This window comes from Euleptes europaea, chromosome 3 (genome assembly GCF_029931775.1).
Source record: "Euleptes europaea isolate rEulEur1 chromosome 3, rEulEur1.hap1, whole genome shotgun sequence".
Lineage (NCBI taxonomy): Eukaryota > Metazoa > Chordata > Lepidosauria > Squamata > Sphaerodactylidae > Euleptes > Euleptes europaea.
Window position 1 is genome coordinate 26,578,042 of NC_079314.1, and position 26,292 is coordinate 26,604,333.

General features: G+C 46.1%; 2 protein-coding genes across 2 annotated transcripts in view; one reads left to right on the forward strand and one right to left on the reverse strand.

The window, feature by feature from the left end:
• Positions 1 to 566: 566 nt before the first annotated feature.
• LOC130474991 (kelch-like protein 31) lies at positions 567 to 12,768 on the reverse strand. Its single transcript, XM_056846681.1, has 3 exons — positions 12,753 to 12,768; positions 3,575 to 4,780; positions 567 to 1,460 (listed from the first exon to the last, which is right to left on the reverse strand). The coding sequence occupies exons 2-3, from the start codon at positions 4,762 to 4,764 to the stop codon at positions 728 to 730; spliced, it is 1,923 nt and encodes a 640-aa protein (XP_056702659.1). The 5' UTR covers positions 4,765 to 4,780; positions 12,753 to 12,768; the 3' UTR covers positions 567 to 727.
• A 5,141-nt stretch (positions 12,769 to 17,909) lies between these two features.
• The window catches only part of ELOA (elongin A), a 35,290-nt gene continuing 26,907 nt past the window's right edge, over positions 17,910 to 26,292 (forward strand). Inside the window, exon 1 of the mRNA XM_056846886.1 lies at positions 17,910 to 18,013. Coding sequence (XP_056702864.1) covers positions 17,942 to 18,013 — 72 coding nt within the window. The 5' untranslated portion in view covers positions 17,910 to 17,941. The remainder of the gene's footprint in view (positions 18,014 to 26,292) is intronic.

The following is a 26,292-nucleotide window of genomic DNA, read 5'->3' on the forward strand; positions in this document are numbered from 1 at the left end:
TCGATACAACAATTGAATTTGCTGTTGCTGCCAGTATCTCCCATGTCAGTAACAGCTGGAGAAATGCGGGATGCTCTGTAACTTAAACTCAATCCTGGAGGAGAGTAAACAGACTTACACTCTTGTACGTATAAAAATTGTGAACAGAGGCCATGGAACCCTAAATAAGGACTACAGTGATGTTAAATCCCGTCTTTGAATGGATTTCTGTCTTTCAGAGCATTGTTGCTCTGCAGAACCCCGCTAACTGTCCTTTATTTCCGAACTCAATGGGTCTGTATAGAAAATACACCAGAGCTTCAAAATGTATTTCATATTTTTAATATAGAACTGCAGAGCTCTAGATGCCAGTAACACAGTTTCATTCAAGGTAGACCCTGGAAGTCGAGAACATCTTTTGAAAATATGGCAATGTTTTGAAAGGAAAGGAGCAGCTAGATCTTCCACATTGAAGGGCATTTTTAGTTTTTCACTTGAAGGGCCAGAAATGAGTAAGTAGCTCAGCATTTGTTCAATGGTTAGCAGTTTCTGGGGGTTAGAAACAGATGTGGTAAGATTTGTGACGCTGTTCTGGGAGGTGAAGCTAATTGTGGAGGGGTAGATGGTTTGGAAGCTGGCAAAACAGGTACATGCAAACTTCAGAAGCCCTTTGGCATTTTTAGGTTACCCCCGATCAGGCCAGTTATGAACCCTGCATTCTTCATCCCACCCCCTTGCCCTCCTAGCCTTAAATACTGACAGTTGCCGAGGCCACTGAACTGGCCCTGGACCCCCGGGTGCTCGAGTGAGGGAGGGCAATCGTACAACAGGAAACCCCCACGGTGCCCTCCAAGAGCTCCCCTTCCTCTGTCCATTCATTCAGGTCAGGGTTGTAGGCCAGGACGCTCTTCTGATATTTCTTTCCGCTTTCGTTCCAACCACCCGCGAGTAAGATTTGCCCACCGACGGTGGCCACACCAGCCATGCTCAAACCTATGGGCAGGGGGGCCATGCAGCTCCACTGGTTTGTCAGAGCATTGTAGCATTCCACGGGGATCACGTCCACCCTCTCCCCTCGGGGACCCAGCTGGCTGCCTCCCAGGACATAGGCCTGGTCCCCTAAGGCGGTGGCGCAGTGCCAACCCCTTGGGCTACTCAGCCAAGCGCAATCTCGCCAAGCATCTGCGGCGGGGTCATAGCTGCAAACGGTGCGAGAGTAGGCATTGTTCACATAGCCACCGGTTGCCAGGATTTTGCCGCCGAGGACCACACTGGCGTGGCAGCAGCGTGGCAACTCCATGTTAGCTTTGGCGTGCCAGCTGTTGGTAGAAGGGACGTAGCACTCGACGGAGACCAGGGCCCCCTTGGCGTTGCGCCCCCCGACGGCGTACAGGTGCCCGTTGAAAGCACTGAGGCTGAAGTGCGTTCTCTTGTGCGACATGCTGGCCAAGTGCAGCCAAGTTTGGAAGCGCGGGTCATACCTGCCAGAAAAAGAATATTGTCATCCGAAATTTCAGTGAAATTTACTCTAGCCAGATGCTCTGCCTTGCCAACGGCAGTCTTAGAAGGCAGGTATAAAAAGATCCACTTCTCGGAGAGAAAGTGTTTATGTATATTTGGGGAAGTAGAGACTCGAGAACATGTGTTTTTTCTTTGCCCTTTTTACAACAGAATGTGAATGAAAACTATTTACCCTTTATTAAAGAAAATCTCAGTTCGTTCTGAAAAACTACTCGAAAAACTCCCCTCTGATGAAAACCCACAAGTCACGTGTAATGTTGCTGTTCTGTGCTTTTGTATATAAAGTGTGCTGCAGTGAATTTAATGCTAAGTGAATTTAAATTTTATATTTCATATTCATATTTTTACTGTATTTTATTTTTATTTTTGCTTTTACATATTTATTTATTGACTCTATTGTTATTGGAATTATACAAGTGGCTAAACGGTTCTACTGTTATCATGAATTAGTCCTTTGGTGTTGTCCTGTCGAAAATTGTTTTCGTCTTCACTTGAATGTTTTATATTCGTGAATATGTATTTTCTGGTCAATGACCATAATAATAATAAAAGTAAAGTTCAGTGCACTGCCATTTCACTGGACCATGGATAGCCCTTCCGCACACTGAAGCAGACAGCGAATGATTTAAAATCTTTCCTTCCCACCACTCTTAAGAATATTTTGGTGACTGGGCTAGGTTTTTTGTGCAGAAAGACAGGCAGGATCTATGTTGTAAAAAAGAACTTGACCTGCCTTATACTGAGCCGTACCATGGGGTCAGCCTTGTCTATTCTGACAGGTGGTAGCTCTCCAAGGACTCAGGTAGAGGTCATTCACATCACCTGTGACCTGATCCTTTTATAACTGGAGATACCAGGGACTGAACCTGAGACCATCAGCCATGGCCTTATTCCAACATACCTTAGGACCAACAATCATTTTTGACTTCACATCTTAAATATAACTAATTTAGATCTAACCCAACTGCTTAAATCTCCTATATCAATGGTCGGTAATCCGCGGCTCACGATCCGCATACGGCTCTTTGGGCCCTTGAGTGCGGCCCTGGAAAGCGCCCTCCTCCTCCTCCTCCCCCCCTTTCCCTCCCCTCACAGTGCGGCCGGGTTTTGCACGCGGCGCTCGAGGGCTGGCGGCGAATAGGCGGATGGCGGGAAATGTGCAATCAGCGGGCAGGATTTTTCACGCTGGTTTTGGCTGGCGGAGGAGGCCGAGGCACTGAGGATGGACGGACGGCACACTGGCCGGGGAGGTAAGGAAGGAAGGAGCCCAGGCGGCGAGGAGGAGGTCGGGGACCGGGTGGGGGGGAAGCCATGTTTGATTCATGCACATTTTCCCCATCCAGATTCTCAAAACTCTGCATGGGGGGTTATTGGCCATTTATGAATGGGAGGTTTTGCCTTGGATTTGCCACTCAGATGCACATTTTCCCCATCCAGATTCTCAAAACTCTGCATGGGGGGTTATTGGCCATTTATGAATGGGAGGTTTTGCCTTGGATTTGCCACTCAGATGCACATTTTCTCCATCCAGATTCTCAAAACTCTGCATGGGGAGTTATTGGCCATTTATGAATGAGAGGTTTTGCCTTGGATTTGCCACTCAGATGCACATTTCCCCCATCCAGATTCTCAAAACTCAACAATAAGCCGCCCTGCAGAGTTTTGAGAATGCAGATGGGGAAAATGTGCATCTAGAGAGCGGCAAATCCAAGGCAAAACCTCCCGTGCATGAATGGTTGTTAAAAGGCGTTTTGGCTCTCAAAAGAAGTCTCAATCGTTGTACTGTTGATATTTGGCTCTGTTGACTAATGAGTTTGCCGACCACTGTCCTAGATTATATTTTTACGCAGATATAGTCCAGGAACAAATTTGGCAGAGACCGTAGCTCGGTTAAAAGAGCATAAAGGAGAAAAAGAACCCCTCAATTAACTCTTTGGAGATTTACAGCCACTCAGACAAGACTATACTGAGTTAGATGGGCCAGTGCCTTCCCTCAGTATAAGCATATGTTTATATGTATAATACCTTCCCCAAATACCTCTCTCCTTGAAGCCTTATTTGGAATTTCTGTTACCTGCACACATTGTTAAGTGCATGCTTTGCCTGGTTTCGGGCATCATTTTGATCTTCTCCCCCTGCCACATAGAGAAATCCATCCATCACCGCAACACACTGGTTGAAGCACTTGGTTGGCATCTCTGTAAGCTTATTCCAGTTTCCCTCGTCATCCCTGTAGTTTATGTCTTTGCTAAGGGCTTTCTCCGTTGAGCATGGACGCCCGCCAACTGTGATCAACACTCTGTAGCCCCCTCGAATCTTGGACCTTCTGGACTGGAGGTCGTTTTGCTGATACGGTAGCAAGTGGTAATTCATAGCATCTACCAGCAGCTTGTGACATTCTGGGTTCTGCATCATACACGGCACAGGTTGGATGTAGTTGATCAGGTCCTGAGCGGGGATGGTGCCAAACCGAACATTGTTCAAGAGGTCGGGGGCATGTTTGAACCGCTTGGAGTCAAATTCGAGCCATTTCATAGCAATCTGGAAGGCCACCACTTCGTCAGGGATCTGAAGGTCGTCATCCATCAGCAGTTCGTTGAGTTGATCGAAAGTGAGCTTCATGAACTGCTCGGTGTCGGAGAACTCCAGGAAGTGTTCTGTGATGAATTTCCTTGCAGCCTCCTTCACCTGGTTGAGATTGTACGTGTCCGCCATATTGACAATATACACCCAGTTTTCCACGTTCATCTCCTGGATGAGGAAGTCGGTGCATATGTTGAGCAGAGCGTACATCTGCAGGTGGCTGGCTGTGGAAATGGTGCTGCCGATGGTGTATAGGGAAAGACTCAGCTTCCCCGTGTAGGCGTAGGCGATGGCAGTGGCCAGACCCAAGGAGGAGATGTCTTTGAGGTCCACTTGTTGAAGGTGGAGATCCGCTGTCAGCAGGCCTCTGAAATAATCGCTGCAGGAGGACATCACCAGCTTGTGAACGCTGAAGGACTTTGCTTTGGTGGTGATTGTGAGGTCGCAAAGTAGGTGCTCTTGGCGCATGTGACTCATCACCTGCAGGACGCTGTTTCCGTGGCTCGGATCAATGACTTCGACAGCGGTGCACAGGAACCCATCGGACCCGTTTTCAAACAACCCCTCCAGCTGGTGCTGCCGGTCAATATCAAGGGAAGGGTCTTCTACCATTGTGGTGTTGACAGGAGACTCTCTCTTCACTGCCTTGCTTTTCTTTGGAGTTTTCTTCTTGGGAGCCATTGGCGCGAGAGGATGCCTGCAATGGCAACATTAAGGGGGAAGCCGTTTTAGGTGACACACACACATACACAGTGGTCCTACTTAAAATGGTTGAATGGATTTGGGAGAGAAGAGAGCACATTCAAAGCACTGGGCACTACTACTGCCAGCTACAGGGGTCTTTGGGCTGACCCTAATCAACTCACCTCTAGAAAAGAGCAAAGCCCCACAGCCAAAACTGGAGCAGCTTCAGTTCAGTTTAAGGCAGCAGTTTTCCCATTTCTTTACCTTGAATGCACACAACTTGATATATTTCCAAGGATGATCAGGATTCCTCAGTCTAAAAACCATTGATCTAAGACAAAGCTTCTTAAACTATGGGTTGCAACCCCATATAAGGCCATGTAACTGAATGTGGGGGTCCTAATCCACTCACCTCTAGAAAAGAGCAAAGCCCCACAGCCAAAACTGGAGCAGCTTCAGTTCAGTTTAAGGCAGCAGTTTTCTCATTTCTTTACCTTGAATGCACACAACTTGATATATTTCCAAGGATGATCAGGATTCCTCAGTCTAAAAACCATTGATCTAAGTCAAAGCTTCTTAAACTATGGGTTGCAACCCCATATAGGGACACGTAACTGAATGTGGGGGTCGCGAAAAATTTGGCAACAGTGAAAGGTCATATATATATATTAAAATAAAATATATATTTTAATATATATATTAAAGAATTGTTTTAAAATAAATGTCTTTATGATTTATTATCAGTAAATATTTGATTTGTATACCTATTTTCTATACCAGTGGTCACGTAAATATTTCTCGGGCTAAAAGGGGTCATGAGTAGAAAAAGTTTAAGAGGAAGGGAAGGATATTATAAGCTGGTTTGATTCTTCCTTAAGTGGTAGAGAAAGTCAGCATATAAAAACCAACTCTTCTTCTGCTTCCCTAGAATACTCATAACAACTCAAGAGTTACAGCGTTTGGTCTCCTGTATCTTAGGTTGGGCTCAGAGATTCCTACTAGCTGGACTATCCTACCTTTAGCGCCTTCCAGGACTGCCCTAGGCCACACACACAAAGATTTCTTATCCGATGCTCCTCACCTCGCTCAGGCCAACCCGAACATAGTATGAAAGTAAATCCCATGACTTGCCCAGCTCCATGGGTGACCCGAGTTTCTGGAATTTGGGCTTGGATCCGAAGCAGTGTGAATGGAAATGCTGCTCCGTTGGATCTGCTGTTGAGCGTAGGATCCTTGTGACCCAAGCTCTTCTCCTCTTAAACCCTCTCCCCTCGTGTCAGCCCTGGCTCCTTCCTCTGCTCCGCTGTCTCTTGGTGAGCTATGAATTGGTGCTGGGCCTAGGGTTGCCAACCTCCAGGTACTACCAAATTGACACAGGAACAGCCCTTATACAAATGTAACAAATTCTATATTAAACCACAACAAATCTAATCGTTATGCAAGCTTACAGAAATACAAAAATACAAATTACACACTACAAAATACAATTTTTCAATATCCAATATGGTATACTACCAACACATGCAATATTCCTAAATCCACAAAGGTAAGTATTTTTTCTTCAAGTACCACAGGTATGTATCATCTGTATAATTCTTTTTTTATAATTTTTCTTTTCTTTCACAGGTGTCTGGTAGAAAAGGAATACGGCCGTTTCAGTTCTTTCCTCAGTTCCTTCTCAAACCCTTAAACTGCAAGTTGGTATATCCTCTCCAATATTTTCACATAGCTCCCATGGGTAGCATTAATTACATATTATCTGCCAGCAAGTGGCTAGTATACTTCCATATACTCCTAGGTTCCCTCCTGGGATACCTCAGAATTTGTTACATTGTATAAGAGCTGTTTCTGTGTCAATTGGGTTGTATCTATTGTTTACAGTTACACAGAAGCGTCTATTGCTGCAAACCTCCAGGTACTAGCTGGAGATCTCCTGCTATTATAACTGATCTCCAGCCGATACAGATCAGTTCCCCTGGAGAAAATGGCCACTTTGGCAATTGGACTCTATGGCATTGAAGTCCCTCCCCATCCCAAACCCTGCCCTCCTCAGGCTCCGCCCCCAAAACCTCCCGCCAGTGGTGAAGAGGGACCTGGCAACCCAAGCTGAGCCCTTGGCAGTTCTTGTTCGAGGCTGGGGATGCCTGATGCTTAGGCCCAAGTAGTACAAGCAGGAAGTTTCAATCAGACCAAAGGCATACAGGACTTTTTTATGGTGACAGTGTAGGGTTGCCAGGTCCCTCTTCACCACCGGCGGGAGGTTTTTGGGGTGGAGCCTGAGGAGATACGCCTTGCGAACGTTACCAGCCCAGGGAGGCAGAGTCCAAATAGCAAGCCCTAGGGGGCTTTTATGAGCCCATTGTGCTGAAAAGATGCTGATGAAGCCCCTAGTGGCGAAAACGCAACCTACAATCCGGAGAGCGTTCCTACTTTCTCTTCAGGCTGTAGAGACTTCTTTTGAAGCAATATTTATTGTGTATAGAGCCTTAGTGGCCAGAGCAAGAAATTTTGAAAGGCTGTTGCCCTGCGCTTTTTGCACATCAAATTGTCATTGTACATAGTGAATCATATTGTTTGTATATTTGTTTGTTTGTATTGTCATTTTTGCACTGCTACACCTGGTGAATTTGCACAGTACTCACTATTGTTTTGTAATATAAGATTTTGCATTTATCTCTGAGCCTTGTGCTAGTGTTTCTTACCATTATCCTTAGTATAGCATAGGTGTTATTTTCTCTCCAGTACCTGGAGGTTGGCAACCCTATGACAGTGTGATACTACTGAGTGTTTTAGGATGCACAATGTGTTCACCTTGTACGGGGGCTGAGAGTGTGTGTCTGGCCTGAAGTCACCCGCTGAGCTTCTCTGGCCCAGCAGGGATTTAAACCTGGACCTCCCGGACCCTAGTCGGAAACTCTGACCACTTCATGGGATCAGGGTGGACAAAGTTTTCTACTTACGGCATTCATGTTAATTGCAGGGGATTTAGTTCACAGCAAAGCATTTGTAGTGGCAACCTCCTGTATGAAGAGGTATGTACAGCCCGGGTGGCTGGGGAACAGCCTGAAAGACAGCAGTGTGAACTTTCCGGGCTGGGGACCTGGCAAGAGGGCACCCGATCTCCAAACTAAGCATGGTGCAGTTTTTGGATCCCTGATACAAAAAACCAAGCTGTTCCTCAGCTGTTTCTGTCCAGCTTCCCTTCCCCTGTGCTGAAGGGGGAGGAGAGATTGGAGCCCCTGAGTGACAAACCTGTTTGTTACAGGACAGAAATAGCTGAGGTACCTCTGCCTTGCATCTTTCAGAGCTGGATAACAGGATCAAGTTTCTGGAAGGCTAAGCAATCGGTCATTCTTAGAACAGGATGGGGGGAGAGCCCCAGGAAAAGAAGTAGATCACTGATATTATGCCAGGCTAGGGTTGCCAACTTTTTGGACTAGCCCCTGGAGCTGTGTCTTAAATGTGCACGTCATCTGCAGTTATTTGTTTTGATATTTATACCCATTTTATCCCTAAGTAGGGACTCAAAGCAACTTACAACATTGCTCTGTCCTCCTCTTCCTCCTTTCCGTATTAACAACCCTGTGAGGAAGGTTAGACATATATGAACATATATGAAGCTGCCTTATAGTGAATCAGACCTTCAGTCCATCAAAGTCAGTATTGTCTACTCAGACCAGCGATCGCTGTCCAGGGTCTCAGGCAGAGGTCTTCCACATCACCTACTTGTCTGGTCCTTTTAAGTGGAGATGCCGGGGATTGAACCTGGGACCTTCTGCATGCCAAGCAGGTGCTCTACCACTGAGCCACAGCCCCTCCCCTAAGAGAGAGAGAGTGACTGGCCCCGGGTCACCAAGTGAGCTTCTCTGGCAGAGGGGGGATTCGAACTTGGCTCTCCCAGATTCCAGACCAACACCCTAAGCACTGTACTGCTGTGGCTCAGCAGTCTTCCGCATGTCCAGGGCAGCTTCATGCTGCTGACTGCTGCAGAATCATAGTTGGATCCTGCGATTTGTGCATGGAAATGAACATATGCTTAATGCGGTTCCTCTTATGCATGCAATCACATGGTGGCTGGAGAAACACCCAGTGCTTTAAGTATTCTTTTAAACCAAAAACACCTCAATGTACATGTGGCGGAATGGGATGCACAGCAGATGGTTCATATGATTTCATTTAAAGAGAGGCCGAGCTGTTTCGTTTCGTTTCCTGGTCAGCAACTATCCTAGGCTACATATGACTTGATGCATTTAATAGCTTAATCCTCTATAGACCTGTGGACACTTTATTTTATTTATTGAAATATTTATATCTCACCTTTCCTCAGGGCTCAAGATGGTTTACAATTCACAGTGAAAACATTAAAACCGCCAGAATAAAAGCCCAAATTATCCCCCCCAACCTTGTTACTGCATTTCTTTCTGTGGGTTTCAGTATGCCTAACTTTCAGCTGGGCTTCCTCCCACCACTCATAAATATTACTATTGAGTTAAAGTTCCAGCTAAGTGAAGACTTCGACTGCTTTCAGTTGTCACAAACAAAACAGATTATTTTTGTGATTGCACAAATATTCCTTTGTTTAGGAATCCTTTGATATTACTTGTCAGTTATGATATCTTTGTGCAGGACTTTGTGTCTTCCCCAAAAATTGAGATTCCAAACGCCCATCTCACCCTCACTCAAAATCCCAGTCACTGAGAAAGAAGCAAATTCCAATTTGTTAAAGTGCCACAATTCAATGATTTCCACCACATTGGAATCACACTGAAGATTTCCTAAAGCAGGAAGTCTTGGGCCATGGTTGTGGCATCTCACAGTTTATGCTCATCACCAATCCTGGCTTAGCTGTGGTTTACACCAGGCAGTGATGCGATTGCATTGGCGCGGCCATGCGGCCACGCGCATGCACGTGATCTTTGTCTTGCCTCTGCCTCAAAAACCTTCTGCCAGAGGAGAGGGGGGACCTGGCAATCCTAAATCAGCCAGTGCACCGCACTGGGGCCCTTGGGCCCAGAGGGGGCCCGAAGAGGCCCAAATGGTCCAAGGCGGCTTGAGAGTTTCCTGGAGTCCCATAAAAAGTTTGCCTATGAAGGCTAGTATTTATATCTTATGTTGGCCTACACAGCATAGTTTTATATATCTTTTACATTGTTACATTGCATTCTCAGTGTCTTCCACGAAAGGAAACACGTGCCATATAAAGATGTTCAAATGTGCATTCTTCTCTCTGACCCCTCTTTTTACTTTTTATCATGTAGGAGGGAGTATAGCAGCATAGGGCCTCAAATGCAGAAAATCAGCGAAGCGCTCCATTCCACCCGTCTCACTGTCTGCACCTTTTTTGATCTTATGCTTAATACTATTGTGGATTAAAAAATGCCTAATGGAGCAGGAAAGGGGCCCTGCATTTTTTTTTTTTTTGCACCACTTTATAAACTTCCTCTTGGAGGCCCTGGACATGCGTGGAGCTACATTTTGATACACATTTTGCCATGCGCCCCAAATCTCTGTTCCAGTTTGTTTTCGGAGGGCAAAATAGCAAATCCAAATGGCACCATGTCCGACTCTGAAAACACGCATACATTCCCCTTATCTTGCATAAGGTAGTATGCACATAGATCATGTTGCCTACCATTTACTATCGATAGCAGAATTTAGCACAAAGTAACCACTGCATATGCTAAAACCATCATTATCTGGATGCATCATAAATCCTCTCTTTTCCCAGCAATCTAGCTCTTTGTCTTTATTCTCTGCCTGTTTTATATAATAACAACAATAATGACATTTCTAGCTTTAAAGGATTAAAAGTATTTCACATAGTTCTCACAGAATAGCTTTTCTTCTGTTGTGAAAAATTTTAAGAACCCCAAGGGAGATTAGTTCTGGGGTAGACTAACCCCTTTAAGGGGTTATTGAAAATTAGTGGAATAAATGCTGCTAGTATTTAAAACTGTATTGGACTTCTTTTTAATTTTGCTACAATAGACCAACATGACTATTCATGTGGAATAACACCATTTTATTCACTTTTTTTTTTTTACTCAGTTGGGGTCCCCTAGCGTGTTTGAAATTTATAAGGTAAGAAGGCATATTCCCAACTGGTTAGAAGTCGACATAATGAATGTGTACGCAGGGATCCTAAGTGATCTTGCTTTAAGATCAAAAGAAGTGCCTCACTTAATCAGACTCCTAGCAACTATGGAGGGCAGATTGTGATCGACCAGACACTGGCCCTGTAGACTGAAGCCTGCCAGTGGGTTAACAAAATGTCCCTCTCTTTCTTGTGGGGTGTATTTTCTTTTTGGAATGATTGACTACAAAGAAAATAGTTTGGATGGCAGGGCTGCCAACCTCTAGGTGAGGCCTGGTGAACTCTATGACATTGTAGCTTGCTGAGGTCCCTCCCCTCCTGAAAGCTCATCTTCCCAAGGCTCAAATCCCAAAATTTTCAGATATTTTCCAACCCAGAGCTGACAACCCTATTGGATGGTGTTATTTTTTTATCATAAAAGTCAATGCTGGTGTCCAGGTACAGGGTAGAGTTGCCAATCTCCAGGTAACAGCAGAAGATCTCCTGCTATTACAACTGATTTCCAGCCGACAGAGATCAGTTCACCTGGAGAAAATGGCCGATTTGCCAATTGGACTATATGGCATTGAAGTCTCTCCCCTCCCAAAACCCCACCATCCTCAGACTCCACCCCAAAAACCTCCCGCCAGTGGCGAAGAGGGACCTGGCAACCCTAGTCCAGGGCATGAAGTCTAGAGCCCCTTCCTGAGTCCAGCATGCTATCCCGCTTCCTTCTCCTCCACCCCATCTTCCCCCGCATGCATGTGAATACGTACACCCTCTATAGGGGAGTCAAAAGTTGCTTGTCCACTCCATCTCTAAACCAAGACATGGAAGTTTAGCTCACCCCAGAGGCTTCTGTGATGTTATGGGCTAATCTCCCATTTCCTAGTGGGAAAAATGCCTGGGGAGTAGGGTTGCCAGGTCCCTCTTCGCCACCAGCCCAACATTTTTGGGGCGGAGCCTGAGGAGGATGGGGTTTGGGGAGGGGAGGGACTTCAATCCCATAGAGTCCAATTGCCAAAGCAGCCATTTTCTCCAGGTGATCTGATTTCTATCGGCTGGAGATCAGTTGTAATTAGGGCTGCCAGGTCCCTCTTCACCACCAGCAGGAGGTTTTGGGGGCGAACCCTGAGGAGGGGAGGGACTTCAATGTCCAATGGCCAAAGCAGCCATTTTCTCCAGGTGAACTGATCTCTATTGGCTGGAGATCTGTTGTAATAGCAGATCTCCAGCTAGTACCTGGAGGCTGGCAACCCTAGTTGTAATAGCAGGCGATCTCCAGCTAGTACCTGGAGGTTGGCATCCCTACTGGGGAGGTAGAAGAGGCTGGCCCTCTCAGGCAGACATGGCTCTCTCGCTTCTGGAATCCCTCCCACCAGGAAACGGGAGATTGTCCCAGAGGCCCCTGCGATCACACACACACACCCCTATTTTCTGGTGGGAAAGTCACCTAGAGGGAACAGGACATAAATCATGCATGACAGAGCCATGCCGCACTCTCCCCACCCCAAGGAAACAGGAGATTGTCCTAAAGAATCTGACAATATCACAAAGCGCTTGGCGCAGTCTCCCATTTCCGGGTGAGAGCAGGGAGGCCTAGCATCTTTGATCAGCAGTGGGCCCTTGGCCGGGCTGTGGCCCTCGGCAGGCACCCCACCGTACTGAGACTCTGATCCAAAGTCTCCATTTGGAAACCCTCCGTTGTCATCTCCCATTCCAATCGCAACAGCTGTCCCTTCTTCTGGAAAAACAAATAATAATAATAAAAAAAACCGCTCGGCTGGCCCTGTACCCAGTTTGGAACCGCTCCACTGACCTGCCACGGACTCGGTAAATATTCAAGTGGAAAGGGCAGGTGGAGTCTGTCGCAAGTCGCTCTGAGGCTGAAGGCTGCCTTTTGCTCCCTTACCTCGGGGTTGAGAGGCTGATCTGACGGAGGGTGAAGCCACGGGGCCCCAACCCTTTGCAAGCGAAAAGAACCGAGGACTCTGGGCAGAAAGCCAGGCCCCAGCGGCTCTCCTCCCCCCCCTTTTCCCAATTCAGCCAGGACAGCTGACCACCCTTATCATATCCCCCAACACCTTGGCTGGAAGGGAGTGACGCAAATAGGGGTCTGACAGGCCAAGTGAGGGAGAAGAGCTGAGCTAGCCAAAGGCAGCTTCTGCAGGGCCTAGAATACACGTGGCACCTTTATAGGGTTGCCAACCTCCAGGTGGTATAACAAAGTCAGCCCGGGAGCTCTAATTAATCTGCAATAATGATACAAGATATAATTCACAGTTCATTTTACTGATCTATACAAAAGAAACCTTCTCTACATTTCATTGCGTTGAGTCACACAATATGCAATACCGAGTTCAGTTCTTCTTATAAGCAAAGTTCCAACTACAATAACGCAATGTCCCAAAATAAGGTTTTACTCAGACTGAGTTGACTGCGGCCCCAAATAAGATCTAGCACAGCAACAAAAAGTTCAAATCAACTCAAAAGTCGCAAGGCGACCACCTTTCCACAGCGCAATGTGTTGATTCACAAACCGGCTGCGTGACGAGGGAAAAGCAGGAAAGAAGAACGCCCCGAAAAGGTTCCCGGGCTCTCAAGGATCCGCTGTCTTCCGCAGCGAAAGACGCCCAGTGCTGGATTTACGTATAAGCTAAACAAGCTATAGCTTAGGGCCCCACTCTCTTGGCCCCCCCCCCCAAAATTTAAAGGAAAAAAAAACCTGGATGTACATTTCCAAAATATAAGATAAAAACCAAATAAAATAAAACCTACACACAGCAACAGTGTTTGCCTTATTAAGTTTGTTATGAATAAAAAATCATTTAAAGTTAGAGCTTAATAATTATTTCACTATTAATATACTTCTTAATTGTATTTCAGTTCAACAATTACTTTGATAAAATACATATTTTGTTATGTGCAAATGGCTTTAAATACCTATTAAATCCATAAATTACCATATAGCATATATTCATCACAAAAAACAGCGACAATTTGTTGTTGACAAAGGACAGCTGGACATATAAAGGGCCCCATGACCTTCAATAGCTTAGGGCCTCATCCAACCTAAATCCGGCCCTGGACGCGCCTCCCGGTGGGCGGGAGCTCCTGGATATCTCCCGTTGGGGGACACCACAGCATGCATGCAGAAAGAATAATAATTGGCGATATGAAGTCCAACTCAGACGCCACCCTAGGTTGGTGTGCGTTTCTATACTTCATCAGTATGTTGGTCTTCCTTCTTTTTGAATTTTATAAGTTTAGCTTCTACGTGGGAAATTGCCCACAAGTGATATTGGGTATTCAACCTCTTAAGATGATGTATGTCGACCTCTCACGGTTCTGGCTATGGTTTGGGCAATTGGACTCGATGGAGTTGAAGTCCCTCCCCTCCCCAAACCCCGCCCTCCTCAGGCTCTGCCCCCAAAATCTCCAGGTATTTCCCAACCCGGAGCTGGCAATCCTACACCTTTACCACTGCTAGGGTTGCCAACCTCCAGGTACTAGCCAGAGATCTCCTGTTATTACAACTGATCTCCAGCTGATAGAGATCAGTTCACCTGAAGGAAATGACCGCTTTGGCCTTTGGACTCTATGGCGTTGAAGTCCCTCCTCTCCCCCAAAAACCTCCAGCTGGTGGCAAAGAGGGACCTGGCAACCCTAACCACTGCAGAGTGCAGCTTAGCTATTCCCCTGGTTCTGGTCTCCCCTGAGTCACTAACGCAGGCCATGGTTCTTGCAGACTCTGCCCCTTATCTGCTTTTTTAGGAGGGTAATCATACTGGCCTACCCTACCGGCCTGTTGTAAGGATTACTCAAGCCTGTTGTACACGTGCAGCAAGATGAAATGGGAGACTGGACTGGACTGCTTCCAATTGCATTTTTTTAATGTTCCTGTATGTTTTTGTTTTAAAGCTCCCCAAAAGTTTTTTGTTTTTTTTTAAGTATCACACCAGAAAGAAAGGGTCAGACACAGAGTGTTTCAAAGGAGAGGCTCACTGGTAGAACATTTTGTTGGCGCCGAACTGAAACCTTTTTTCAAATCTTAAAATTCCATTTTTGGAATTGTACCAGAGATTAGTGGGGGGCCCATCAAACTCGCGGGAGGAGGTGGGGGAAATCCCATCTTACTCTATTGGGGCTCCAGACCCCCCCCTTGCTAGCTTGCCCAGCAAGGCCCCCTCCCCCACAGCCTGTCTCTTGCCAGGCTCTCTGCAGCAATGGCAGCTGAAGAGCTTAGTCTGTGCATGCGCAGACAATACTTTTTTAAAAACCGGGGGATTTAAAGGCCCTGGGTTTTTTTAAGTTTCAGATTTTTCTGCAGATCCAGGGGGTCCCCTAAGACTGCAGAAAAACCTGTTTGGGGTGAATGTACCCCCTACCTGCAGAGTTACGTATCCACAGCCAGGGGGCACACTTGGGTATTAGATATACAGATAACAGGAATAGTACATCTCTGGTACAATTCAACAATGGGATTTTTACATGGGGGGGGAAGCATTTTGTATTTAAAAATATGATGCTGCTTTTGAAAAAAATTCAGACACCTGCCTGCTCCTTCCCTTCCTCTAGAAGGGTGGATGTCACTTCCGTCAGACAGAGATGGATGCTTGGACCTATTTCCCAGCAAGTATGCCTATTAAGGAGATGCCCACAATTGTTACGAGACATCACCCTCCTTTTTGTCATGGGCCCCGATTTCTGCAAGGCATGCCAATTTAGACCAAGCCTGTATGACAAAATCATTTCTGATAATTATTAAGGCAGTGATTCTCAAATAGCTGAACTGGATAAAATGATCTCTCACCAGAAAAATGGGATCTCTGGACTGTTTGTGTTTTCTTTGGGTGGGATTGGCAAACAACCCAACGCTGAACTGGCACAAAAAGTTTTGTGTTGAACAAGCAAACTGGGGTTAAGAGAATCAGATTAGGATCTAGGAATGGGGTTCAAAACCCCATTCTGCCATGAGGTTTGCTAGTGGCCTTGGGCTAAGCACTTTCTCTCAGCCTCCTCTATCTTTAGGGTTTCCAACTCCAGCTAGGGACATTCCTGGAGATTTGGGGGCAGGGGAGTTTGTGAAGGGTGCTCAGTAGGGTTGCCATGTCTCTCTTTGCCACCGGTGGGAGGTTTTTGGGGCGGAGCCTGAGGAGGGGAGGGTTTGGGGAGGGACTTCAATGCCATAGAGTCCGATTGCCAAAGCGGCCATTTTCTCCAGCTGAACTGATCTCTATTGCCTGGAGATCAGTTGTATTAGCAGGAGATCTCCAGCTGGTACCTGGAGGTTGGCAACCCTAGTGCTCAGTGAAGATATGATGCCACAGGTGGGGACTGCAGTCCTCCCAGAATCAGTGGCGGATCGACCATGAAACTAATGAAGCTTCAGCTTCAGGGTCCCGAAGCAACTATTTTTTTTAATGAGTGAATTTTTCAACAAAATGGATGGGAGTTTTAAAAAGCGTCTGTTATTAAAAGAAGGCTATTTTAGTGATGAGGATTGAGACTGGGAAGGGCAGCCATGAAGGAGCTAAAAGATATTTTGAAGTGTAAGGATGTGTCACTGGCCACCAAGACTAGATTAATTCATGCCATCGTATTCCCTATTACTATGTATGGGTGTGAAAGCTGGACAGTGAAGAAAGCTGATAGGAAGAAAATAGATTCCTTTGAAATGTGGTGTTGGAGGAGAGTGTTACGGATACCGTGGATGGCCAAAGAAACAAATCAGTGGGTTATAGATCAAATCAAGCCTGAACTGACCCTAGAAGCTAAAATGGCTAAACTGAGGCTGTCGTATTTTGGTCACGCCATGAGACGACGAGAGTCACCGGAAAAGACAGTCATGCTAGGAAAAGTGGAGGGCAGCAGGAAAAGAGGAAGACCCAACCAGAGATGGGTTGACTCAATAAAGGAAGCCACGGCCTTCAATTTGCAAGACCTGAGCAAGGCTGTCAAAGACAGGACATTTGGGAGGACTTTCATTCATAGGGTCGCCCTGAGTCGGAAGCGACTTGACGGCACTGAACACAACACACATTTTAGTGACAGAATCATAAGCCAATGGGTTGAAGTACTTGATACTGATCTTAGCATGTGCTCGAACACCCATTTCGTATGGCCGCAAAATGCGTCGCGCATCAAATGCTGCCGGTTGCGAAGGGGCCCCCATCACAGTTCAAGCTTCAGGGTCCCAAAAATGTAGGCCCGCCGCTGCCCAGAATGACCGCCGGTCTCCAGAGTGCAGAGATCAGTTCCCCTGGAGGAAATATCCAGGAATCTCCCAAGTTAAGCGTTGGCATCCACAGCAGAGTCCACCTGGCGGACTCTAAAGCGACCATTTTCCCCCCATGGGAGCTGATCTCTGTAGTTGGGAAGTCAGTTGTAATTGTGGGAGAAACTCCAGGCCCCATGTGGAAATTGGCAACCTTATCTCACAGGCAGTAGAAAAGGGCCAGAGTCCAGTAGCACCTTAAAGACTAACAAAAATATTTTCTGGCAGGGTGTGAGCTTTCGTGAGCCGCAGCTCGCTTCTTCAGATACCTCACAGGGTTGTTGTGAAGATAAAACGAAGGAGGCTTTTCCGTCAAGCGCTGCCTGCTTCTCCGGCCTCATTGTTGTGAGGATAAAATGGAGGAGCGAAGAACATGTATGCCACCCTTTGGAGGAAGGCTGTTTTTTTTTTTTTTTTTTTTAATGTACTAGGCCGTTGTTTAAAAGCTTTTGGGCCAGCGGCGTCTTGCCAGCTCTCAAAATGGCGGCTGCGCCTCCGCAAAGAAGTCTCCTGCCCTGACTCAAGATGGGAAGGTTCCATCCCATTTTTCACTCCCCTGATGTTTCCCCCCCCCTTGCCCTGATCCGAGATGGCGATTTTGGCCTTTAACCACCTTCTCCGGGTTGGAAGCTTTTGCCCTCTTCCAACATGGCGCACGGTTAAGCCCGTGGGGACTCTCGTTCCGTTTTTCCCTCAGCTAAGATGGCGGCGCGCGAATAAACGAGCGAACGGACGGCGAGAGGTCTTGGAAGCCCCGGGTTCTCCTGGGTAGACGGTGAAGCTGCGGCCACTTCCGCCGCGGAGAGGCCTCGCCAGCAGTAAAAATGGCGGAGTCGGTACTAGAAGTTGTGGGGAAGCTGCAATCGCGGCTTTTGGGCGGTTCGGAGCCCAAGAAGGTGAAAGGATCTCCTGGAGAGGGGCGAGGAGGGGAGCGGGGGCGGCGTTGGCGGTCGCCCGGCGGCTTGATCAGTGGGGGGCGGTGGTCGGGGGGGCCCTAAGGGCCCCAGCAAAGGAGGCCAGGGCTGGGCAGGGGAAGGCGGGCGCTTCATGCGAGGGGGGCTCTTATGTGGGCTTATGGCGAACTGGGAGGGCGCAGACGTGGGGGGGTCGGCCGGGAGCCCCTTCTTGCAATCCTGGGGGGAAGGGGAGCAGAGGGATCGGGGATTCCACCCCTTCCCCCGGCTGTGGCCAAAGTGGGGTGAGTCCCCCCCCCACCCCAACTGAGTTTCCAAGGGCACGTCCTGAAGGGGGGCTTAATTCGGATCGAGTTGCCTCGGCGCGCCCTGAGGTTTGAGCCAAGGAGGCTGCAGAGGGGGTTAAAGAAGGGGGGGGCGGTTCTCAAGATCCCCCTCCCCAGCCTTCCCACTGTCTGTCACTTTTCTGTATGTGCGTGGAAGACACGGGTTTGGGAGGGGCAGAAGCTGGTGGGGCCCAGAGCCCCACTCCCGGGCATGCAACGCACTTCGTGGCAGCGTCTTGTCATAATCCATCTGTTAGCCTTCAAAGGCTAGCCTGATCTCGTCGGATCTCAGAAGCTAAGCAGGGTCAGCCCTGGTTAGTATTGGAATGGGAGACCACCGAGGAAGTCCAGGGTTGCTGTGCAGAGAAGGCACTGGCAAACCACCTCTGTGTGTCTCTTGCCATGAAAACCCCAAATCCCATGAAAACACCATAAGTTGGCTGCGACTTGACGGCACTTTACACACAGCCTTCAAAGAGACTTTAAGACCTTCCTCCTTGCCCTGTTTTTCACTCTTATTATCCATTGACTCCTGCCCCCCAGATTTGTGCATGGAGGGGGGGCCTGCTGTTGGAATTCTTCTTTAGCCCCCTTGGCTATATATACAACTGATGGTGCAGGGGTTCTCGTCTGGGTGGTGTCCCCTGCACCCCCCCCCCATCTCATCCACTCATCCCCGTTCAACCCATGTATAGAAAACAACACCCCTAGTTGTAGCTCCTGCTGTAGGACCCCTCCCCAGTCTGCTTTTCCTTTGCTGTAGCCCTGACAGCCCCCTCCCTAGCTGCCCAAGCCACTGGACTACCACATGAAGCTGCCTTATACTGAATCAGACCTTTGGTCCATCAAAGTCCGTCTTGTCTACTCAGACCGGCAGCAGCTCTCCAGGGTCTCAGGCAGGGGTCTTTCACATCACCTACTTGCCTAGTCCCTTTAACTGGAGATGCCAGGGATTGAACCGTGGACCTTCTGCATGCCAAGCAGATGCTCTACTACTGAGCCACGGCCCCTACCCACCTGCACTAAGTCCTTTGTGGAGAAAGGCAGAATAGAAATGTTTTTAGGTGATTGTTACTGTGGGCTTTGAGTGTGTGCTGATGTCGGGCATGGCCTGATCAAATGTGCTCCAGCCCTTTGGAGTTCATGCTGCCATAAATGTGTTGGTCTCAAAGATGTTGGTGGCACTCTTTTTATTTTTGCTGCAACCAACTAACACAGATACCCCACTGCAGAAAAAGGGTAGAAAGAAAAGGGGAAATCTCTCCCTCTGTTATCAGAAAACATGACAAGGATATCTGAAGGACAGCCATGGGTGCTTTCTGTAAGATCTTACCCTTTAAGGTAAATTCAAGATCAGTAGCTGCCTGGTATGTGTTCAGTCTTGAAGGCATTGATTTATGCTGGGCCAGTATTTTCTGGATCGTAGTCCACTTGAATGAAAAGCTTTTGCCACAATTAATTTGTTGGTCTTCAAGATACTCTTTTAAGGCTAAAATGTTTTTGGTGTGTTTAAACTCTTTAAAAATTGTTCTGGACTAGTTAATCTGGATTAATTGCTGCCTCTGGTTTTGTACACCCACAGTAGCTGCATTAACAGTGCTGTTGGAACTACTCTTTAACTATCTCTTTCTGTATGTACAGTTGCTGTGATTTTCCTTAAGCTGTGTAAGGAAAGAGTGCGGGGCAAGATGTTTGGGACAGACATGGTGGGTGGGTTAAGTAGTGCTCTGTTTTGTTATACGGTACTTTTAGCCTACTCTTCAAGGAGGCAGATCCCCCCCCTTCCTCACAATAATTTTGTGAGGTAAGCTAGGTTGAAAAAATTACAGGTATGCAGTGCGCTCCTTTACTGAGTGGGGGATTTGAACCCGGTGGGTGTCTAGTACTAGCTTAATAGTTTAACCACTGTGCCATATTGTCTATCTCTAGAAAACTTAGAAGAAAAAGGAGGAACTAAATTCTACTCCCCCCCCAATCCTTTGAACTCTGGAAATAATAAGTGTAAGTGTGGGAAGAGATACATGAAACATTTTTCATTTTAGCATATTAATTACTTAGTGAGCATCCCAAGTGCTGGAAGGAAAGCACTTTTTTTCACTTATGGCGTGAAACCACCATAAGAAATGTTATTCCTAAAAGTGCTTCTTGTGTTTAAAAGGTTTATTGCTTGCTCAGGAGCCATCTGAACTTGCTCCCATAAAAAACCCCTTTGGGATTCTGGGAGCTCAGCTATGTTGGGCAAAGATGCACTGCTTGACAACTGTTCAAAAATGCTTTCAGGTTTGGATGTTATTGGGGGGGTGTTCTTATTTTTAACCCCAAGGTCCTTTCCTAGGGAAAAAGTGATAGCTCTATCAGTTCCAGAATGCTGCTTTTTCATGCAACGGTTCAATAAACTTCGGCTTCTTCTCCAATTCTCTTCTTGTCCCCAAGAATGATTTTGAGTAGCGTTTGGTAGGCTGCTGTGCAAAAATATAATCTGGACTTGATGGACCACTGGTCTGATCCAGCAGGCTCTGTTTATGTTCTTATGTTCTTGTGGGTGTGTGTTGGTGTGTGTGGGTGACATGCAGAGGAAGAGCAATGTTATATTGGATTTTTTAAAAGGTTGACATCTGTTTCTGGCTATCTGAATCCATGCATATATAAATGATTTTTTTATGATGGGGTGTGTGAGATGTGATTTGATCTGTTATACGCATTTTAATCTGAAACTTATGTGTGTGTAAGAAAACGTGGTAGGCTGGCGGTCATTGTTGGTGGATTCCAAAATAATTTCCTTGTGTTACAGGGCACAGTCAGTGTTCAGTAGAGTAGAGCTGGCCTTGGAGAAACTCAGTGTTTCCCAAACGGAATGCTTTCAAGGCTCTCTGTATGTGAAGGGAATCGCAGAAAAATATGTTTATGGGACTGGGGATTTGAACCTGGGTCTTCTGGTGCAACACTGTAACCATTGCCGTCTTCCATTTTATTTTCACAACATCCCTGTGATGTTAGGTCATCTGTTTGTAAGAGTCACTGGTATGGGGCACCCCTTCTAATGATCAGAGGTGGGATGCTGCTTGATCTATCACACCTTCTTCAATCCAAAGCTTTCCAGGTGTGAATGAAGTGAGAAGCAAACCTAGAGCAAGTGGCTCAGGCTGATAGGCAATAGATAGCATCTTTGAAAATGGGGGGTGCAGGGGCTCTACTGTGTGACTGCAACAGGAGAAACTGATCTGCTTGGAGTTCTAGAGTTTTGGTGCCATGACCGAGAAGGCCTTCTCTCGGGTTGCCACCTGCCTAATCTCAGAAGGGAGAGACACCTGAAGAAGGGCCTCCAAAGATTTTTTAAAATGTCTTTAAAAAAATGGGGAGGGGGAGAACATCAAGGGGGGGACTCAAAATCCAGCACCTAAATTTAAAAGTCTATATAAAGCAGAGACAACAAATATAACAACAGTGGTGGCAGTTCCCCACATAAGTTTCTATAAAAGGTTTCGAAATATCTAAAAATAAGTCCATATGCAACTGTTACCTTTATGCCATGCATTCAAGTATTGATCAAGTTCGATGGTAGTCAATCCATTAATTTATCAGAAGTAGACTGATACTCTCCAGTGTTGTAATCCGAATTTCAGCTGTAGTAAGGGCACAGTCAATTTCTGTTGATCATTGGCGAGCCTCTAAGAGATGGGCAGATAGTTTAAAGCTACATAAGCATCCTTAAAAATCAGTGAATGAATACAAAATATGAGTAATAACTTCTTCCCTGAAAAACCAAATTACTAGACAAGCCCAAAGCACATGCTTAAGGGATATGTACTGTGACTTACAACACCAACAGTTAGATGCTTTACTCAGTTCTTTGCTAAAGAGTCACTGTGTTGTCCAGTACATCCTAAACATATTTTTTGCTGAATAAGTTGCAACTTAAGATCCATAGAGAGAACAGGTATAAACTTTGCCATAACCCATCGCTTTGGCAAAATAGGGTGATCTAGCTCCTTATTTCATTCATTCCTGAGAATCTGCATATCATATTTATTAGTCAACATCAAATATTTATAAGCAAATATTGTAGGTTTTGTTTTCTGCATTGATTCAATTAGAGTTTCCAGGAGCAAAGGGGATTCTGAGGCACTTAATGCCATGGCCATATTTAGATACCAACAGATGTTGCAATTGTAAATATTGCCATTCAACAGTTATATCTAGACCTCATCTGAGGAAATTACAAAGATTCATCATAGTCTATCAATTGGTCCAAAGTAAAAATCCCCCCATCAGTCCAAGCCTTCCATAAAAGAGAGATCTTCCCAATTTTTAGGCTTGGATTGGCCCATAATGTTAATTAAGTATGTGAAAATGACCCAATTGATTTTGTTGTGACATTATGCACCATTGTTCTTTAGCAGCAGACAATGAAGGAGGAATGGGATCAACTCTAGCATAAATAGATCCTAATGCATTCCACTTAGAGAGAGGCACCAGACAAGAACAGCTCATTCCTGAACCTGGCTGCCGAATGGGTTTAGGAGGTGACAGGACCCCTCGCCGGGTCCGTGCCACTTGCTCTGTGCAAACTGGCACAGATGCCGGCGTAGTGCCACTTGTGCTGGCCCCCCAGGACTGCCGCAGCAGTGTGGCCCTGGGACCCTGGCTTGGCCTTCTGCCAGTGTCCTGCTGGTGCAAGTCCTTGCGTCGGCATCCTGGGAGGCGTTTCTGGGGCGGAGCTGCTGTTGGGCAACTTCCTAACCCCTTCCAGTCTGGGAACGCCCTCCTCTGCCACCGTGGTGCTGTGCCAGCTTTTTGCTATTTTCATTTTTTTGTTTTTTAAAAGGCCTTTTTTAGCCTTGCAGCAACCTCTTGGAGGTGCGGTGACTGCGCCCCCCGGCTACACCATCCACGGCCGCTGCAAGGCTCAGGAACGAGCTGGAAGTCTCCAAAAGAGCCCGAAATGGATAGTTCAATTCACGGAGCGATCCCAATAATTAGTACAAGTTACCAAGTATGACTGATGATATAAACTAAAATAAGAGAAACCAAATCCTCCTTCATTGAAAGGTTTATTTTTTTTGTTTTGTAATAATAATAATAAAAACAGAATTTAAAGGCTGAGATTACTACAAATAATATAGAAAGATCAAGCCATGATCATATTTACAGATAAAGCAATAAGCATTACTTTGCCCAGTAAAAGGAACAATGTCTCAATAGTAAATATAGGTATAAGCAGTATATACAAATATAATATGGAGCGCTATTAATGATAATCTTAATATTTTTTATCTGAAGTCTTATGATTTACGAATAGACCATTATATTTGTATTCATCCATATATTAAAATAACTTCTAACACAATATGACTGATTAGACATGATGTAATATTCTATTAAATAGAAATGATGTAGGATTCTAGTAAAGTTCTAGTAACTGTTCCCAATATTGGAAAATCAGGTTTCCCCCATCTTATTTGAACTATATTCAAGACAGTATGTCATTAAATGTTTTCAAAAATTTCTAAATTTAATCTTGTTACGTATCATATTATAGATTTCACATGGTTATACTCCTTACCGTTTCTTCCCCTCTCCTCCCCCCTTTTTCTTTTTAGGAACAGTTTAAATAATATGCTTTCCATTTTTCGTGGAACTCTTTGCTTGGTCTTTCATCCATATAGCTGGTCATGTTTTGCCATTGCTACATATTCTGCTAATTTACTTCAGTCTTCTCCTTCATTGAAAGGGGGTTGCAGGGCCTCTGAAGATTACTGTAGAGGTCAGGCAGGTTCTTGTGTCGGGGGGAGCTCCTCTCTAATCTAATGAAATAATTCTGCAATGTGTTGTCGCACCCAGATCACAACTGTGGTTGCTACTTTATCCTGCAAACCAGGATTTCTATTCTGGTTTTACATTTGAGTTTGGAATCCTGGTTTGTAGGGAAGCGTGCAAGCTGTAGTTTGGGACTTGGACATATCAGCGAACTGCGGCGTGCTGCCAAAGCAGACGTCTTACATTAAATTGCTGTGGCGGATGAATCCAAGGATTCCCCAGGACTTGCTCATGAACTGATGAACCGTTGGTCTTGTTTAGCAGTGTCTCCTTTAGTCAAACCAACCTGACCCGAGATTCTTAATAAACTGTGAGTTCAAAGTCACCTTTCTCTGATATATTTTTTTATAACCGTTCCCATTTCAAAGGGGTGGTTTGTGGTTTCCAGGAACTGGCAGGCTATCATTGCAACAACATTTACGTTAAATGCTGTTTGTGTCATCTCTGTATTTAAATAAATAACATGGGATTGAAGCCTTGAATGCATCGCAATTGTCTGTCTGGTGTGTTTTGACCCTGTCTTTTCTCGAAGGAGCTTGGAGCAGCGTGTAAGGTTTCCTCTAATCCTTATTTTATCCTCTTGACAACCTTGCGAGGGAGGTTAGGCGAAGAGTAAGGGACTGCCCCAAGGTCACCCAGCAACCGTCTTAAGGCAGAGTCGGGATTTGAGCTCAAGTCACTGATCCTGGTTTAATATAGTAACCGCTATACCCCATCAGAAGAGCCCCGTGGCGCAGAGTGGTAAGCTGTAGTACTGCAGTCCAAGCTCTGCTCACGACCTGAGTTTGATCCCAACGGAAGTTGGTTTCAGGAAGCCGGCTCAAGGTTGACTCAGGCTTCCATCTTTCCGAGGTCGGTAAAATGAGTACCCAGCTTGCTGGGGGTAAAGGGAAAGAGGACTGGGGAAGGCGCAAACCACCCCGTAAACAAAGTCTGCCTAGTAAACGTCGGGATGTGACGTCACCCCATGGGTCAGGAACGACCCGGTGCTTGCACAGGGGACCTTTACCTTTTATATACCCCACTGGCTCTTAAAAAAATAATGGACTGTACAGCAAAACCACCGCACACATAGGAAGTTTGTTCCTTGTGACAGAACCAGCAGTTACCGTCTCCTAAAATCTTGTTATCTTTGGGTGCATTATATAGTCATTTTGTAGTAATTCGTTATATCTTTAAAGGTGATTACTTATACAGTTGGTTGTTTAAGAAAAACTCCCACTGTTCCAGACCTTGGAGGGAATCTTTTACCATAGACCTTGTGTGTGTGTGAAGTGCCGTCAAGTCGCAGCCGACTTATGGCGACCCCTTTTTGGGGTTTTCATGGCAAGAGACTAACAGAGGTGGTTTGCCAGTGCCTTCCTCTGCACAGCAACCCTGGTATTCGTTGGTGGTAGACCTTACTCCCATTAAAAAAAAACCCACACCTTTATTCCCTCTGCATTTATGATGTAGCTGCATACGGTATCTACGAAAGCACCTCTGGAGTGACAGAATCTTGGGTGGGGAGTTGTTTCTTCTTCTTTTGAGCATACGGATCTTCCAGTGTTGATGTACTGATTTTTTTAAAAAGGAAGTGTTTCTGTCACCTGAACGTTAATTTCTTCATCAGCCATTACAGTGTTGCTTTGAAAGAAGCTGCTTCAGCGAAAAGAAAAGAATAGGATGTGGGTTTTCTTTCCCTCTGATCAAAATTACCAGTTATTTTGACCTAAACAAAAATTGTACATTTCTCAGTACCGGGGGCAGCCCGCAAGATGTCGGCCAGGTCTTGCTGCCTGTTGCCGTTCAGTCCTGTGTACCAAAAGTTCCCTTTTCCTCTAGTTTCCTCTCTTAAATGAAATTGTGCATGCGTTCCTGCCAAACTGTGAGGGCTCCATTAGAAGTTAGCGTAGGCCAGATGTGTCTCTACAATGTGCCACCTTGTGGCTACAGCCATGAGGACTAGGGTATCGAAAATGTCGAAGATAGGGTATAGATGAGGTTAGCTGAGAGTTTCTTGGTGCTGTTCTTTGTGCTAGATTGCACAACAACGTGCTTCAGCCCCCTGCATGCCAAATGCATAAAACCCTGGCTGCAACTAGGTGAACTCTCTGAACAAAGTTCTTGTTGCGCTGT